At 45.1% G+C, this 15,302-nt stretch overlaps 1 protein-coding gene and 1 long non-coding RNA gene across 2 annotated transcripts in view; one reads left to right on the forward strand and one right to left on the reverse strand.

Moving 5' to 3' along the window:
* The window catches only part of FREM2 (FRAS1 related extracellular matrix 2), a 224,435-nt gene extending 209,749 nt beyond the window's left edge, over positions 1 to 14,686 (forward strand). The window contains exons 22-24 of the mRNA XM_074959987.1: positions 7,310 to 7,497; positions 8,450 to 8,596; positions 10,740 to 14,686. Coding sequence (XP_074816088.1) covers positions 7,310 to 7,497; positions 8,450 to 8,596; positions 10,740 to 11,252 — 848 coding nt within the window. The 3' untranslated portion in view covers positions 11,253 to 14,686. The remainder of the gene's footprint in view (positions 1 to 7,309; positions 7,498 to 8,449; positions 8,597 to 10,739) is intronic.
* Positions 727 to 6,015, reverse strand: LOC141991644 (uncharacterized). Its single transcript, XR_012640422.1, has 3 exons — positions 5,878 to 6,015; positions 3,731 to 3,783; positions 727 to 1,830 (listed from the first exon to the last, which is right to left on the reverse strand). It is a non-coding gene; the product is annotated as an uncharacterized LOC141991644 (long non-coding RNA).
* Positions 14,687 to 15,302: the final 616 nt, after the last annotated feature.

The following is a 15,302-nucleotide window of genomic DNA, read 5'->3' on the forward strand; positions in this document are numbered from 1 at the left end:
TGGAGGCCGCTAAAGCAGTATACTCAGAGCGACTAAAAAGCTCAACATCTGCAACACAATTATCTGAAAGGGGTACACTTCTTTTACTGTGCCTTTGGCTGGCAAAAGGCAATATAAGCGTCATTCTACTAAGACAGCAAAGGGTGCCATCACTTAAATTTGCAGGAATATAACTAAAGGTGCGTGAGCCACAGGTAAAAAACCACCCTGATGGTAGGATGATATGGCCATAATTGTATGAAACATTTACAGCGTGGGAACAATTTAAGAGGGGTTGAGGAATTTGCCGACAGCCCAAGGGCACCTTTGTACTAGTGCAGTTAACCACACGCGCACAGGTGACATTGTTGGCCCCGGCCGGGTACGGTGTGTGGAGGGATATAGCCGTGTGAGGCAAGGTATAGTTGGCCGGGCCCCAATTAGCCATGCCAGAGTACTGGGAAGAGAGATTCGCGTAAGCAGCGAGCATTGTCTCATTCCCTATTTCCTCAGGGTGATGACATACTGGTATAAGGCATGTACCTAACAATTCTCCGGCTGCTACAGAATCAGACAAACAAAAGTGGGTAACATTTGCTATTGAAGCCAATCTTTCCCATATGTTATATGTCATTCGGGCCCGTAACGGGGGAAGCGCTCCCGAGCCAACCCCTACAGGAAATAGCAGACACAAAAGGCATACAATCAGCACAGAATTAGCAGTGATTTGGGCGAGAATCACCACAAACAAAGTCTCAGGAGTCTCTGGCTGTTGATTTGCTGCCAGTCTTCGTTGAGCCGCCGCGACCAATGCTTTTACTGCTCCCCATGTCACGGGCTGGCTTGGGACGCTACGCCTCTTCCGTTTCCGTCCCGCCGTTGTCGACCCGGGAGGCACCACGTTCTCCTCCAAGGTCAGCTGAAACTCCGGTATGGGGTTCGACAGCCCCTGGCGCCACGCCATGCTGTTTCAGTGCCGGTCGCACACACCGGGCTGGAACCCACAACGGTCCTGCAGGGAGAGACACAGCAGCATATCCCCGACCCCAAGTGATTAGAGGTACTGGGCCCAGCCACTGCGGATCGGGCAGCTGACGGTAAAAGACACGCGGTCTTTCCAGTACCTCAGATTTGTGAAAATGGCGATCCGCGGGGGTCTGCTGATCTGCGTTCAGCGTTAAATTATTTAAAGTAAACAAAAGGATATGCATTTGTTGTTGAATGTCTCCTAAGGTTCGGAGACGCAGCTCCCCTTGTTTTAATTGTTTATCAAGCAAGGTTTTGAGCGTGCGATTGGCACGTTCAACAATGGCTTGGCCCGTGGAATTATAAGGGATCCCGTGTTTAAGACGGACGTTCCATCGGGCGCAAAAAGTGGAGAGGGCTGTGGAGCAGTAAGCTGGGGCATTATCCGTTTTAATTTGGCTTGGGCGACCCATAACAGAAAAACAGGCTAGCAAATGGTGAATAACTTTAGCAGTGGCTTCCCCACGCTGTGGGGTTGCCCACAGAAATCCCGAATAAGTATCAACAGAAACATGTAAAAAGGAATAGGGGCGGAACTGTGGCACATGAGTAACATCCATTTGCCATAGCTGATTTGCTGCAGTACCTCTGGGGTTAACGGCATAAGAAAAAGTAGGAGCAGCAGCGGCACAGTGGGGGCAGGAACGAACAATGGAACGTGCATGATCAGCAGGAATGTGAAACTGCCGGGCCAAAACAGAGGCAGACTGATGGAAAAAGGCATGGCTTTCAATGGGGTCAGAAAAGAGGGAATTTACCTGACCACGTAACGCGCGATCAGCGCGTGCATTGCCCTCAGTGAGTGACCCAGGCAGAGGGGTATGACTGCGAATATGAGCAACAAAATAAGGGAAATTACGAGTGGAAATAAGATATTGCAAAGACAAAAATAGGCGAAGGAGGTCCGCATCGACCTGAGGGGTAATGAGGGCAAGGGGTAAATGATCAATCACTTGATAAACATAATGGGTGTCCACAATTAAATTAAAGGGACAATCAGCGAAAAGTTGAAAGGCTAAAATAACAGCAGCCAGTTCTGAACGCTGCGCGGAACGCTGAGGCAGTGTAAAACGAGAACGCCAACGAGGGGGGTCACCTGATTGATAGGTGACGACACCTCGATGTGGAGAGCCATCAGTAAAAAGAGTAACAGCAGAAACAATGGGTTGAGAGCGGCTAAGACGATGAACAATTAGAGGCACCTTTTGGGTAATTACCAACCGAGGATCTTTTGGGGGATTATAAGAAATGTCTCCCACATAATCACAAAGAGCAACCTGCCAAGCCAAAGAGGTGTGGCACAAGGAATCAAATTCACTACGGGACAAGGGGAACACAATATCAACTAAATCAGTGCCAGTAAGTTGCACTGCACGGTGGCGGGCTTTACGAACAAGATCAGACAGGGCATCTAGATATGGGTAAATATTCCGAGGAGGAGTGGAGGAGAGGTACAGCCACTCTATGATAGAGACGGCTGTATTCGTACGGGGTACAAACAGAGCCGCAGTGGGCGTATGAGGGGTGGCAAGAAGAATCAGCCGTAGGGGACGGACCTCAGGGGGTCTGTCCACAAACTGCTGACTTAATGCTGCATTAATTTGTCGAATGCAGGCAATGTGCTCTTTAGTGATGGCAATAACTGCACCCGGTGCTCGGGCTCCACGTAGGAGCTCGAACAACGGCTGCAGCATTGAGGTGGGGAGACGAAAATAGGGCCGAATCCAATTTAAATGACCCAAAATTTGTTGTAATTTAACAAGGGTTAGGGGTTGAGGTAGAGTTAGTGCCGGACGAACCGGAGCAGCATAGGTTTGTAAAACCTTATGGCCGAGGTAGTGGTAGGGATAAGAGCGTTGGATTTTTTCTGGTGCCACCAAGAGGCCATTTTGGCCGAGGATTTGAGACAAAGATTCAATCTGTTGTTCCGTGACCTGGGGACCACTAAGCAAAATGTCATCCATATAATGGTAGACCTTTAGAGTAGGGTACCGGGCACGAAAAGGGGTGAGGGCCCAATCCACAAAAAGCTGACACAAGGTTGGACTATTTTGCATTCCCTGGGGTAAGACCTTCCACTGATACCTTTGAGAGGGTTGCTGATTATTATATTGTGGCACCGTGAACGCGAATTTTTCGCGATCTTGTGAGCAAAGGGGGATGGTGAAAAAACAATCTTTTAAATCTAACACACAGAGCTGATCGGTTTGAGGAATTAAATTTGGATTTGGTAATCCATATTGCAAGGGGCCCATAGGTTGGATGCATTTATTTATTTCCCTTAAGTCATGCAACAGCCGCCATGCACCGGATTTTTTCTTAATAACGAACACCGGGGTGTTCCAGGGACTAGTAGAGCTTTCCAAGCGCTGTGCCAGCAAATGCTGCTGCACAAGCGATTGAAGCGCTTTTAGCTTTTCTAGAGGGAGGGGCCACTGGTCAATCCAGACGGGCTCTAAGGATTGCCATACCAAGGGCAATGCGGAGGGCAATGTGGGTGAGGGAGGATTTTGAGCCATTAGATATTAATATCGAGGGTGGTGTCCAGCTTTGTAAGTAAATCACGGCCCCAAATATTGAGGTGGACAGGGAGCACAAAAGGGCGGATAGTAGCAAGGGTACGGCCTCCCGGTGTAGAGACTGTGACCCAAGACAAACTCTGTCGCCCGGGTTTACTACCCCCGATCCCCCACAACTCTTTAGAAGGAACCGTAGGCCAACTAACCGGCCACTCTGGATCACGAATCACCGTAACGTCAGCTCCAGTGTCCACCAGCCCTGTGAAAGGAACATCATTTAAGAGAAGTGTTAACTGAGGTTTCGAGGGGCGGACTGACATTGTCAGAGCAACAAGTGGAGAGGACGCGCTGTGAGACGGCGAGTGAGACAACGTTGATCCAAAGCCGCCTCCGCCCCGAGTTCGATCCTCGGCAGCTGGCACCTGATAGGGGACTAAAATCAATTGTGCAATTGATCGTCCACACGGGAGTGACTGTGGAAGATGAGTCCACACCTGAACCTTAATAATGCCGGTGTAATCGGCATCAATGACCCCGGGGATGACAAAAAAGCCCTGTTTCCCAGCATGAGAGCGAGGGAGAACGAGACCCACAAAGCCGGCAGGGAGAGGTCCCGTCACCTGGGTAGGTATGGCGCAGACCTCCCCTGGCAGCCGAAAATCAGTGTCCTCCTGCATGATCAAATCAAGCCCTGCACTTCCAGCAGTCGCCGCCCTCATAGAGTCTATGGATTTTAAGGCAGAGGAACGGTTGTCTGAGTGGGAAACACCCCCGTTTGGCCCTGGGTTCGGGGGGGACCCGCCGCGCGGTTTCCCGGCCCGCTACGACACTGATTAGCCCAGTGATAGCCCTTTTGACACTTGGGGCACTTTTTGGAGGGTCAGGCGGGTGCCTTTGATGAGCGGCACTCCCGCTGGAAGTGACCCTCCTTGCCACAGCGGTAACAACGCTTCCCCTCTTTCCCGGTTCTTTTTAGGGCGGCAGCCAGAACTCCAGCTTTATGTGCTTGGGTTCCGATGTTTTGGCACGCCCGTAGCATGTCTGAGAGCTCTAAAATGCCAGAGGCTTGCGCCGTCTGGAGAGCGCGGCGGCAATCCTCATTTGCATTTTCAACTGCCATTTTTAACAGGATCTCCTGAGCTGCCGCAGCGTTATCCACCTGTCGGAGGATAGCCTCCTGCAATCTGTTGGTAAAATCCAGAAAGGACTCTGATGCACCCTGACGGATACTAACAAAGCTTTTAGTAGGCTTGCCTGAATCCGGGACCTTCCGGAAAGCATGCTGGGCGCAGGTGGAAATAAGGGGGAAGAGGGCCTGAGGGAGTTGAGTTTGCATCTCAACGGTAGCAAACGGTCCCTCCCCTGCCAAGTGCTCAAAAATAATACCTTCCGCTCTATGAATCTGGGCCTGGCGTTCCGCCTCCTGCCGATACTCACTAATCCAAATAACATATTGACTGGGTGACAGCATCATGCGCAACAGCGCCTTCCAATCTTCAGGGATCAGGGAGTATCCACTACCTAGCCCTTCAATGAGACCACGCACAAACGTGCTAGTCAGACCGAACTCGCGAATTGCTTTCTTTACCTCTCTAATCACCGAGTAAGGCAAACTGACCCAGGTTCCAACCGGGTTGCCCTGGCCATCGTTCTGCCAGGTCACCGGACAAACCGAGACCAGCTCAGCCAGCTCCTCTGCTGTAAGATCTGAGCGAGCCTTCGCTGCGTGCACCATTTGTTGCACCAGCGAAAGCCTCTGAGCAGATGCAGACGACCCCCTGGGGGGCCCCGAAGCATGGGGTTCCAGGGGGGGATGGTAATCACAGACCGGCTCTGGCAGGGAAGGTAGGGAGGCGGTGGTAATAAAGGCACTGGGAGCAAAGCAGGGAGAGGGATGGCTGCAGGAGCCGACGGCGGTGGTGAAATCGGCAGCCCCTCTGTTGGTGCGGGAGAGGGTTCTTCCGAAGCGACACACTGTGCTGCATCGGTAGGAGGGGGGGTGGCTGCAGGAGCCGACGGGCGTGGCGAGATCACCAGCCTCGTGAGGGAGGGCCTGTCCGAGGCAACACGCTGTATCGCATCGCGGCAGAGGTGCCAGGCATGTAAAGCCTGCACGGGCGCCCGAGGCTCTTCATGCAATGTCTGGCCCAACCGCTCCCAGTCCGCTAGCTTAAGGGTTCCGGCTTCAGGGTACCACGGGCACTGGGCACTCACCTCCTGTAGCAGGAGAGTGAGTTCTCGAGCGGGGCAGTCATGCTGAGCCTTACGCAGCAGATACTGTAGCTCATTGCGGTGTTGCACTTGCAAAGCAGAGAGGGAGCTTCCCATACTTACCACAATGAAAAATACTCACCGGGATCCGCGAAGCGGATGAGTGACGCGTCTGAAACCCTTGCCGGGCGAGGTGAGTGCTGAGGGCCCCACGTTTGGGCGCCAGTTGTGGCGGTTCAATGATGAGACAGAACACAGGTTTATCCAAGCAAGCAAGCTGGTTAGCTGAAAAGGGCTGCTGCCTGTCAGCTTTCCACCTTCCCTTTTATTATATTTCTCCCCCCTGCGCATTACCTACTTCCACCGCAAAAAGACACAACAAAGGAATACATGACTTTGATTAATATTCTTATTTTCCAGCCTCTATCTACTACAATCCTAATTCTCAGGCCTTGAGGCCAGGCCAAGGAAGCTTCCCACGATTACTGTCCTTTAATTAACTTCCCAGGGTTCATATCTGGTCCTCGTCCTTGGATGGAGCAATGTGTTGCTCCTACACAACGGTCAGGGTGTGCCCTGACTGTTTCCAGGTGGATGGACTAAACATGAACCCTTCAAAGCCATATATCTCTCTCAAGACAAATTCACATTGTCCTATTCACTCTGATGTTTGTGTTACTCTTGGCCATGGACTACTATGGTCTGCTACTGGCAGTGCTCTTTTGTTGCATATTTTTTGACAACCCACAAGTCTTTTATGGGTTTAGCAAGCAAAACCTGCCTTAAATTTTGGCAGGCAGCAGAAAGTCTTAAAAACTCCATATGTCTCTCTTCAGTTTTGGCAAAGTTAGGTGTGAACAGATTTAATCAAGTGTTAAGAGGCCAGAGTTGGGGAAAAAAACCCATTCTGGAAATAGAGAAATGATTTCCCATAGAGTAGATGTCATTTTCACTGTGCCAAGTACTGCCCATCTGACTAAGTATTTGCAAGTTCTTACGCCCTATGGCCAAGGTCCTGCTGACATAGAAGAAGGTATCTTGCTATTCCAAACACATTTTTAGAAGACAAAAGGCTGCAGTCCAAGATGGGATGGGGGGAGGACAAAAGTGGCTCTGTATACCTTTACTCCTTGTGAATTATGGGTCCAGCAGCACCCAACTCAATTTTTGAGCCGCCCTAGTGACTGCTTTAAGTTATAGCAGCCTTGAATGGCCACTTATGGGCTACTCTGCCGGCCCAGAATAGATGGAGCACAGTGCATTCTAGCCATGCCTCTTCCTGCCCTCAGGCAAACCCCTAAGCAGGAAGGTGTTGTAGGGCTACACCAGCCATGGAGTGCAACCCATTCCCTACTGCCAGCGAGATTCCTGGTGGGAAAATCCAGCTGGGTTCCAGGTCATTTATGTTGCTAGAGCAGCGTAAAGGGACTGGAGCACAACTCAGAATTGAGGCCAATTTGTTAAAAGGAGCATGCTTGTTGTACATGTGTCTGGCCACCATCAGCTCATCTGACGTTCCTGGATACTTGCTTTACAGAACAATATATTGTATTTGAAACAATGATTGTTTTCAGGTGATATTATATATGGTCGTGTGATGGTGGATCCAGTACAGAACCTGGGTGATTCCTTTTACTGTAGCATTGAGAAGGTTTTCCTGTGCACCGGAGCGGATGGATATGTACCCAAGTATAGTCCACCAAAGGCAGAATATGGCTGTCTAGCTGATTCTCCATCCCTCTTATATAGATTTAAGATTGTGGTAAGTGTTCTGCGTTTAATCAAAAGCATGTGTAATTTTTTTTCCAGATTTTCAACACCATTTGATGTTTTGAGCCTGCTGCAGGCAAGGGTCTCTTAAGAACATACCTAGCGGCTTCCTTCAAGTTTTTGACTTCAGTTCTAGTCTAGTGCAGCTTGGTTAGGGCATAATATTGTTATCCAGGACCTTCATGGGCTGGTTACAACCGGGATAGTCCCGCCAGGGACTCTCATCACTTGTAGCATATCTTACAGTGTGACTTGTCAAGATAACAGTATGACATGTTGCTTGTATAGTCTCATATGTTTAAGCTTGGAAGGATTAGATTTTTACCAGTAAAAGTTGGTGAACAGTGATTTCACTGTACACACACAAACCACAAACATACTTCCATTGATAATAATTAAAGTTTATAGATGGGCAAAGTAAGCAAAATGCTGCTTGAGAACTTATTAGAGTTTGATTTAAGGATATTTACTTTATGTATTTTGACATGTGATGTTGACAATTTGGGTTTAAAGCTTTAACTTTTTGAATCTCAACATCTACTGTCATTAAATGATTGTCTGATGCCAATATTGTCTGACCTGCCCCATAATTTCCCACACCTGTGAAAATTTAAATAAATAATTTTAAAAATGCTTAAAAATAAACATCTATATTTTCCATCAGAATTATTTAAAAAAGCATGGAAATCTGCCAAGCCTACATATATTATATGGTTGAAAACAGGAAAACCCACACAAGAAGTGCTAGTCAGATGTAATCACAATGTCGCTGAAGAGCACTTTTTCCCCTTAGGAATGCACCAGATAACGTAAAATAGTATGTGGTGATTATGTTCCTGGGAAAGTTGCATTTCCATGTAAATATAAAAACCTCTTTCTTTGCAGAAGTGAATGTGCGAATGTACAATGTACAAACAGAATTATTTTTCCCTTTCACCATTTAGGACAAAGCTCAGCCAGAGACACAAGCCACAAGCTTTGGAAATGTGCTTTTTAATGCAAGACTAGCCATAGATGATCCTGAGGCAATTCCTTTAGTCAAGCAACCTGGCTCGGATGGATTTAAAGTAGACTCAACACCACTGTTTCAGGTGAGCAGTCTATGGGTCAACCTCAAGAATATTGTTCTAAGAATCTCAAATAGAGTCAGGCATCATATAAGGAAATACTTGATTATAAGAATAATGAAGTTGAGGATGTGTACACTGGAATAAGGACACCAACACTGGTGTGAATCTGGAATCACTCCATTTGAAGTCAGTGAATTTGCATAGGTGTAAACCAGTATAAGTGAAAGCAGGGCCCAGAATATTCATGGAGATTGAACCAATCCCCTGCAGCTCTCTGTCTTATTTTTGTGGGATTTCCCCTTGTTTTTTGCCCTTTCCAGTTTCTTGAGGCTACAGCCCAGGTCATTAGTGTACCAAGCTGTCGTACATACCTACACTGCAAAGTTTAAAATTGTTTGTAAATGATGATAAAGTGACCTGCTTTTGACTCCAGTCCTGGATTGGGAGGTAGAAAGGTAGGGGTGGGGGAAATCTAGAGAGGAAAAGTTCAGGATGAGTGATGATAAGGAGAACAGTGAACTAGGATTGGCATGGAGCTGTGCTAACTGCTCTTGGAATTGACGTCTCAGAGAGAGATGAAGTGGGGGAACTTGGAAGGGGCACACAGGGCAGGGGAACTCTTATCCCAGTAAACTTTAAGGGCTTGATGCAGCTCCTATTGAAGTCAATGGAAAGATTCCCACTGACTTCAACAGGAGTTGGTTAAGGCCTTAAATGCACCTCATAAGACTTTTCAGAGCAGGGCTCTTCTCCTCTGGACTTTATACACCAACCCAACATAAATGTTTTCATGGTCAGTAAAAAAAAAAAAAAAAAAACCTGGCAAAATCAAACAAATGCTTCCTGAGTTAAGGTTGAAAGTACGTTTCAGCAAAGTCCAGCTAACGAAAGTTACCAAAACAGTATCACTTTCTGTACAACCGTTCTACACCGTCCAAAGCACAAAACCTCTAGAACGTCTAGAAGTGAGCAGGTAAGGGACCAACTACTTCCTCAGTGCCATATCTTTCATTCATGTCCAGCCTCTTGATTTATGCAGCCCATACAAATTTTACTTTTCCCCTGTAACATTTGCAAAAACAGATGTGAAGGTCAAAATAACCTAGTAGAAGAAACAATAGGGAGTCCTTACTCTGACTATTGAACATTTTAAGCGCATGCGGAGTCCCATTAAAACCAGTGGGATTGTTTGAATGAGTAACTGCTCACCCATGTAAGTAAGGGTTTCACAATTTGGCGCATAGAGATCGTAAAATCCCATTTGCTATTTAAGGGTTCTGTTTCCAGTAGTAATCTAGTCATTTGTTCTGCCCTCTTAGACTGACAACAGAATGAGAGTGGCAAGAGACAATGGTAGGTAGGTATACAGAAGGCAATGGGGGGATAAAAGTAAATTATAGGAAGGTAATGCCGACATGGCGGTAAACATAGTTTATTAAAACTAGATATGGACTAGCCATGAAATGCCCTAGAGAGACAAGGTGGGTGAGGTAGTGTCTTTTATTAGACCGACTTCTGTTGGTGAAAGAGACGAGTTTTCAAACTACACGAGCTCTTCTTCAGGTCTGAAAAGACTTGTCTCTTTCACCAACAGAAGTTGGTTCAATAAAGGTTCACCCACCTCGTCTCTCTAATATCCTGGGACCAACATGGCTACAACAACGCTCCGAACATGAAATGGCCTATTCATTGCATGCCCTCTTTTTGATGAGCTGGTGCAAATACAAGGCCAGACTGTGGCTCACCTCTGGTTGGGCATGCATAGTGGGCAGAATGTGCAATGATTCTTTCTCTTTTGGAGTACAGCCAAAGCTGTAGTCCTTGCACAAGGACTCTGTGAGGCCAATGACACAAGGTCACCAATAAAGGCCAGGGAGGAGATGGCCCATGCTCCTCCATCTGCACCAGGCAACAATGGAGGCTGGCTATGGAGGGACTCGGGCTCCACACCCTGTGTGTAGTGGATGGCATGATTGCCAATTCCTACTGGGGTGCTGGGCAGATTGACATGTGGCATATTCTTTCTGAGCATGGCTTCAGGAGTGCAGTCCGGGCATTTCAGGATCAGATGATGAAACAGCTTGCAATTTACTTCTCAGTTTGTATTGGTGTTTAACCACATCATCGAGGTGGGAAATGTTGAACAAAATGTTGTGTTTTCTAGGTGTCTTTGGGTAGAGAATGGTACGTACATACAATCTACACTGTGAGATCAAAAGAAAGTGCCAACCGAGGTATTGGCAAAAGAAGTGTGGAGTACCAATATCACTCTCTGGTCAGTGGTGGGAATCCAGGAACTTCAATGCAGATACGTCAGAAGAGAGGGGTCAAAGAAGCTCCAGAGCTTGCTAAAGAAATTGGCATAGAAAACAGCAGAGGAACTAACATTCAGCACATAGCTTTGGACCGCACCAACAAGAAACAAATCCCACAAAGAGAAGTTACAGTCAATGGAATTCTCCCCAGGGAACTGAATAACAGAAACCCAGAGGTCAACGTAATTACGATCATTGGTGGAGCTGCTGCCGTTTTACTTGCCATTGGTTTAATTGCGATTATTATTTTGTTTTTCAAGCATAAACAGAGCTCAGAGAAGAAAGAAGTCACAAAGGGTTCAGGGAGCAGTGAGCCAATGATGCCACCACATAATTACACTACTGACAGCTCTGAGGTTTGATTCCAAGACCATGGGATTTGAACCTGTCTCCAGAGTGCCTTAAAGATAAACTTGAACTGCTCCTTGTTAGCAGAAGGTCACCATTATGCTTGGAAATGAAAAAGATCGTATGGCTCTAACTGTACTTGAAAATACTGTTTTGAGCTCTTGCTACCATTCTCAGACATAAAGGAAGAATCCAACCCAAACCTCCTGTTTTGCACAGTAGGCAACCCTGATGTCCGTACATCATGCGCTAACGTTAAGCTGCAGTGAAAGAAACTGCATCGCAAGGGAGTGATTTTTTGTTTTGTTTTTGTGTTTTCTGTCAATTAAAAAGAGAAGAAATTATCCAAAGGTGCTAGTGGGCCCCTCTCGGCAATACAAAAGGAAGTCTCTTATTACTATACTCTTGTCTACTTGGGAGGTGCAATGCTGACACTCTCTGAATGTTTCTCACAAAGAACTTCCTTGTTGTTGTTAGTCTGTAGAGTGTGAAAACCCCCTGGCCTGATTCATCCCAGTTAGAAGTCCTTTGGCTTCAGTTAAGTTACACCACTGATGAATTGTATCCCTTGCATTTAACTGACATTTCTTCCAAAGACAATTAGATTAGTCACAACAGAGTTATAAGCAGGCACATATGCCAGGATACATTACACATTCTTCACTGGGAACTCACAATCAGCTATTTGTTCTGACTTTTTTTTCTTGTTCTGTTTTTTTCCTTATTTAAGTTTATATAAAGCCAAAGAATATGATAATGTCCAAAAGGAAGCTTGATTTTTACAAACGCTGGACAGTTGTGTCCTCTTACGCTTATAATGGATTATAAAAGTATTTGTACAGTATTGTATTTGTCAATGCACATCCAATGGTGGGAAATGCATGAGTTAGTAACATTGCAGAGTCTAGAGGAAGGATAGTGTTAGATTCAAAATGCAGAAGACAAGGTTCTGTCCGAACTGAGGCTATGAATTGTGATGTAGAATTCAGTGCTTACTAGGCAGTTACCACATTACAAGTGGCAACAATGGGAAGAAAATACAAACATTTTATGGGAGCAAGTCATATTTATTAAGCTGATGCATAATCATTGTGCCTCTTGAGAAACATGCTGTTTTATGAGTAACTTTACTTTTGAAAGAATAATTTTGGTTTTCTCTGTCTTTTTGGTTAAGGTAATATGACAGCAGCATGATCTGCAGAAGACTGGATCAGTGGTGCTTCATTACAGTGTTTATCCAGTTAGGGCCTGATCCACCCAAAAGGTGTCTCTGCAGCTGCTGGCCCACAGAAGCTCTGTCATCTCCACAGTCTTGGGCAGTTGTCCTTGCTCTGAGCGAGTCTGACCCCTCTCTCACACTCGCATAAAGCAGGAGTAATTCCATTGCAGTCAGTGGAGTTAAACCAGTGTCAGATCAGAATCAGGCTCTTTATGCCGTTTCTAGAACATCCCCTTTCTCTACTATCGAATCACAGAGGGACTCATTCTGGTCTCTTTTACTCTGGAGTTACACTGATGTGAGTCCAGTGACTTCAGAGGAGTTATTCTAGATTTGCACCAGTGACTGAGATCAGAATCTAACCCACTGATTCCTTCTGGGTTTATCCTAATGGGCTGTATGATCTAAAGACATTTTCAGCGCTCTCAGGTTATGTCTACACTGCAGTTAGAGACTCGCAGCTGGCCCGTGCCCAGCTTTCTCAGGCTCGCAGGACTCAGGCTAAAAGGCAGTTTAAGCCCAAGTCAGCTGGCATGGGCCAGCCATGAGCATCTAATTGCAGTGTAGACTTACCCTGAGAGCCACACTCTACCTTTCTCCTGTTTAAATCAGCCAGAAAGCATACTGGCCTTCAAATGTTACCAAACATTTTTGGCCTGAAAGAGTTATTTACAGAAGCCCAGAAGGCACCCCATGTATTATAACTTTCTCCCACTAAGTTCACTATTGATTTGCTGTATGTCTCTAATGATGTTTGTGTTTTTGAGACCCATGTTATAACTCATGCCAGATGTATCAAAGATTTAACTGGCAGATATTTTTTGCTTTTACCTCAAATTCAGAAGTAGATAAGTAGCAATAACAATCTAGGGCCAAATATGCCTTTGTGTCTGCATACCAAGCCCACTGAGATCAATGGGAGTAATGCACAGCCAAATGCAGAATTTGTCCCCTAGGTTCTACATGTACAGAGAAGAAGCAATACATGACTCTATAGTAAAATGGAACATATGTAAATAATAGCACACATCAATATTTATAATAGGCCTGTTTTCTACAAGCAGAGAAGTAATTTAAAAAAAAGTTATAATAAAAACAGAAATTAGGGATTTATCACTAGAGCTATGTTTCTGCTTTTGAATGTTAACAAATAGGAATGCCATTTGGTAACATTGATACAAGATCTTCTTGTTATTCCTTTTATGAAGTCAATCCGGGACCCATTTATTTTACAAGCCAAATACTGAGGCTGTTAGACAGTGTAGTAATTACTTTAAACAAGCCCAACACAATTACTAATTACTCGGAGGACTGTGTAAGTGTACAATAAAAAGCAGCATAACACCCTTAGGGTACTGGACCAGTAACTGAGCAGTTATCCAAATTCAGTTTATTTAAAATCTTTGCTTTGTTGGGGATTAAAGTCTCTAGTGTTCTGGGTTTTTTTTGAAAAAAAAAAAAACACTATATAAAACAATATAGAATCAAAGCTGCTGATAAAAAAAGGGGGGGGGAATGAAACACTGAAAAGATAGGTAAGTATCAGTGAGATGCATGAGGTTAGATCCTGAAATCCTCTCTTACAAAACACCCATTAGTTTCAGTAAGGTCTGCCAGATTTGTGCCATAATTAACAAATTGGATTTCTTAGAATTCAGCGGGTTATAAATACATCTGTAACAGAATGCCTTTGTATTATGGCTTCAGAATCTCAGTTTTCACCACGATCATTTGAGGCCTATTGACATTTGCCCTTCTGCTTAAAAAGGGGCTTTGTGTACAGTGATTTGAATAAGTGCCTCAATCCCAGTTACTGTGCACAGATACATTTATATTTATCTATGCACTCAATGAATTAACTGTATATATTTAACCTATTTGCAGATTTTTGTACTGAGCCTACTTTCCCAGGGAGAGCTTATACTACCAGCAATAACCAGCATTGTTAGGACTTTTATATAGTAATTACTGTATTGTAATTTGTTGTTTGGATGCATATAGATTTCGTTACACTGTCAAAATGATTTGCACCCATATTTATTTGAAACAACTTGTTTGTTTATGGCTGTTGTATTTGGCATTTATATCAGGAAAAAAATAAAGCTACTTCCCCTTTTGGTTATTAATCAAGTATTTATATGTATCAGATTATTGAGAATGGCCAGTAATACACTACTGGGGTAAATACTGTAATTTATAATTCAGACAGTCAAGCACAAATTTACCATAGTCTGGAATAAACCTTTTTTTTTTCATTCTTCTTGTGATCGTTTCCCAATATAAAATGATTAGTGCAAGGTTTGTTTGCTTTTTAATTTAAGAACTATGGTTTCATTCCTGGGCCACAAGTGGAATGGCCAATAAAGAATGGATGTTTCATATCTACTGTTACAGATTCAGAAGATCAGAAGTGCCTAGACAGAGGGATAGACAGAAGTACCACACACACTAGGGACCAATATATTTTTACCGCAATCACTAAAATAGTGACCGCAAAGGGGTAGTCTGAAAAATGACATCACAATGTCAGATCATTTGTGCTGGTCAGTGCAGCAACCTTCAATCCACTAAAAATATGACTTTTAGAGCAGTGATCGTTGAAGGAGGTACAGCACTGCAAGATGGCAGAAGTCATCAGTTCAGAGTGAGGAGATGGAAAATGGAGATACCCCATGTCAAGGTTCCTTCCCCACTCTGAACTCTAGGGTACAGATGTGGGGACCTACATGAAAACCTCCTAAGCTTATTTTTACCAGCTTAGGTTAAAACTTCCCCAAGGTACAAACTATTTTCCTTTTTCCCTTGGACTTTATTGCTGCCACCACCAAGCGTCTAACAGATATAT

Source organism: Natator depressus, chromosome 1 (genome assembly GCF_965152275.1).
Source record: "Natator depressus isolate rNatDep1 chromosome 1, rNatDep2.hap1, whole genome shotgun sequence".
NCBI classification, from domain to species: domain Eukaryota; kingdom Metazoa; phylum Chordata; order Testudines; family Cheloniidae; genus Natator; species Natator depressus.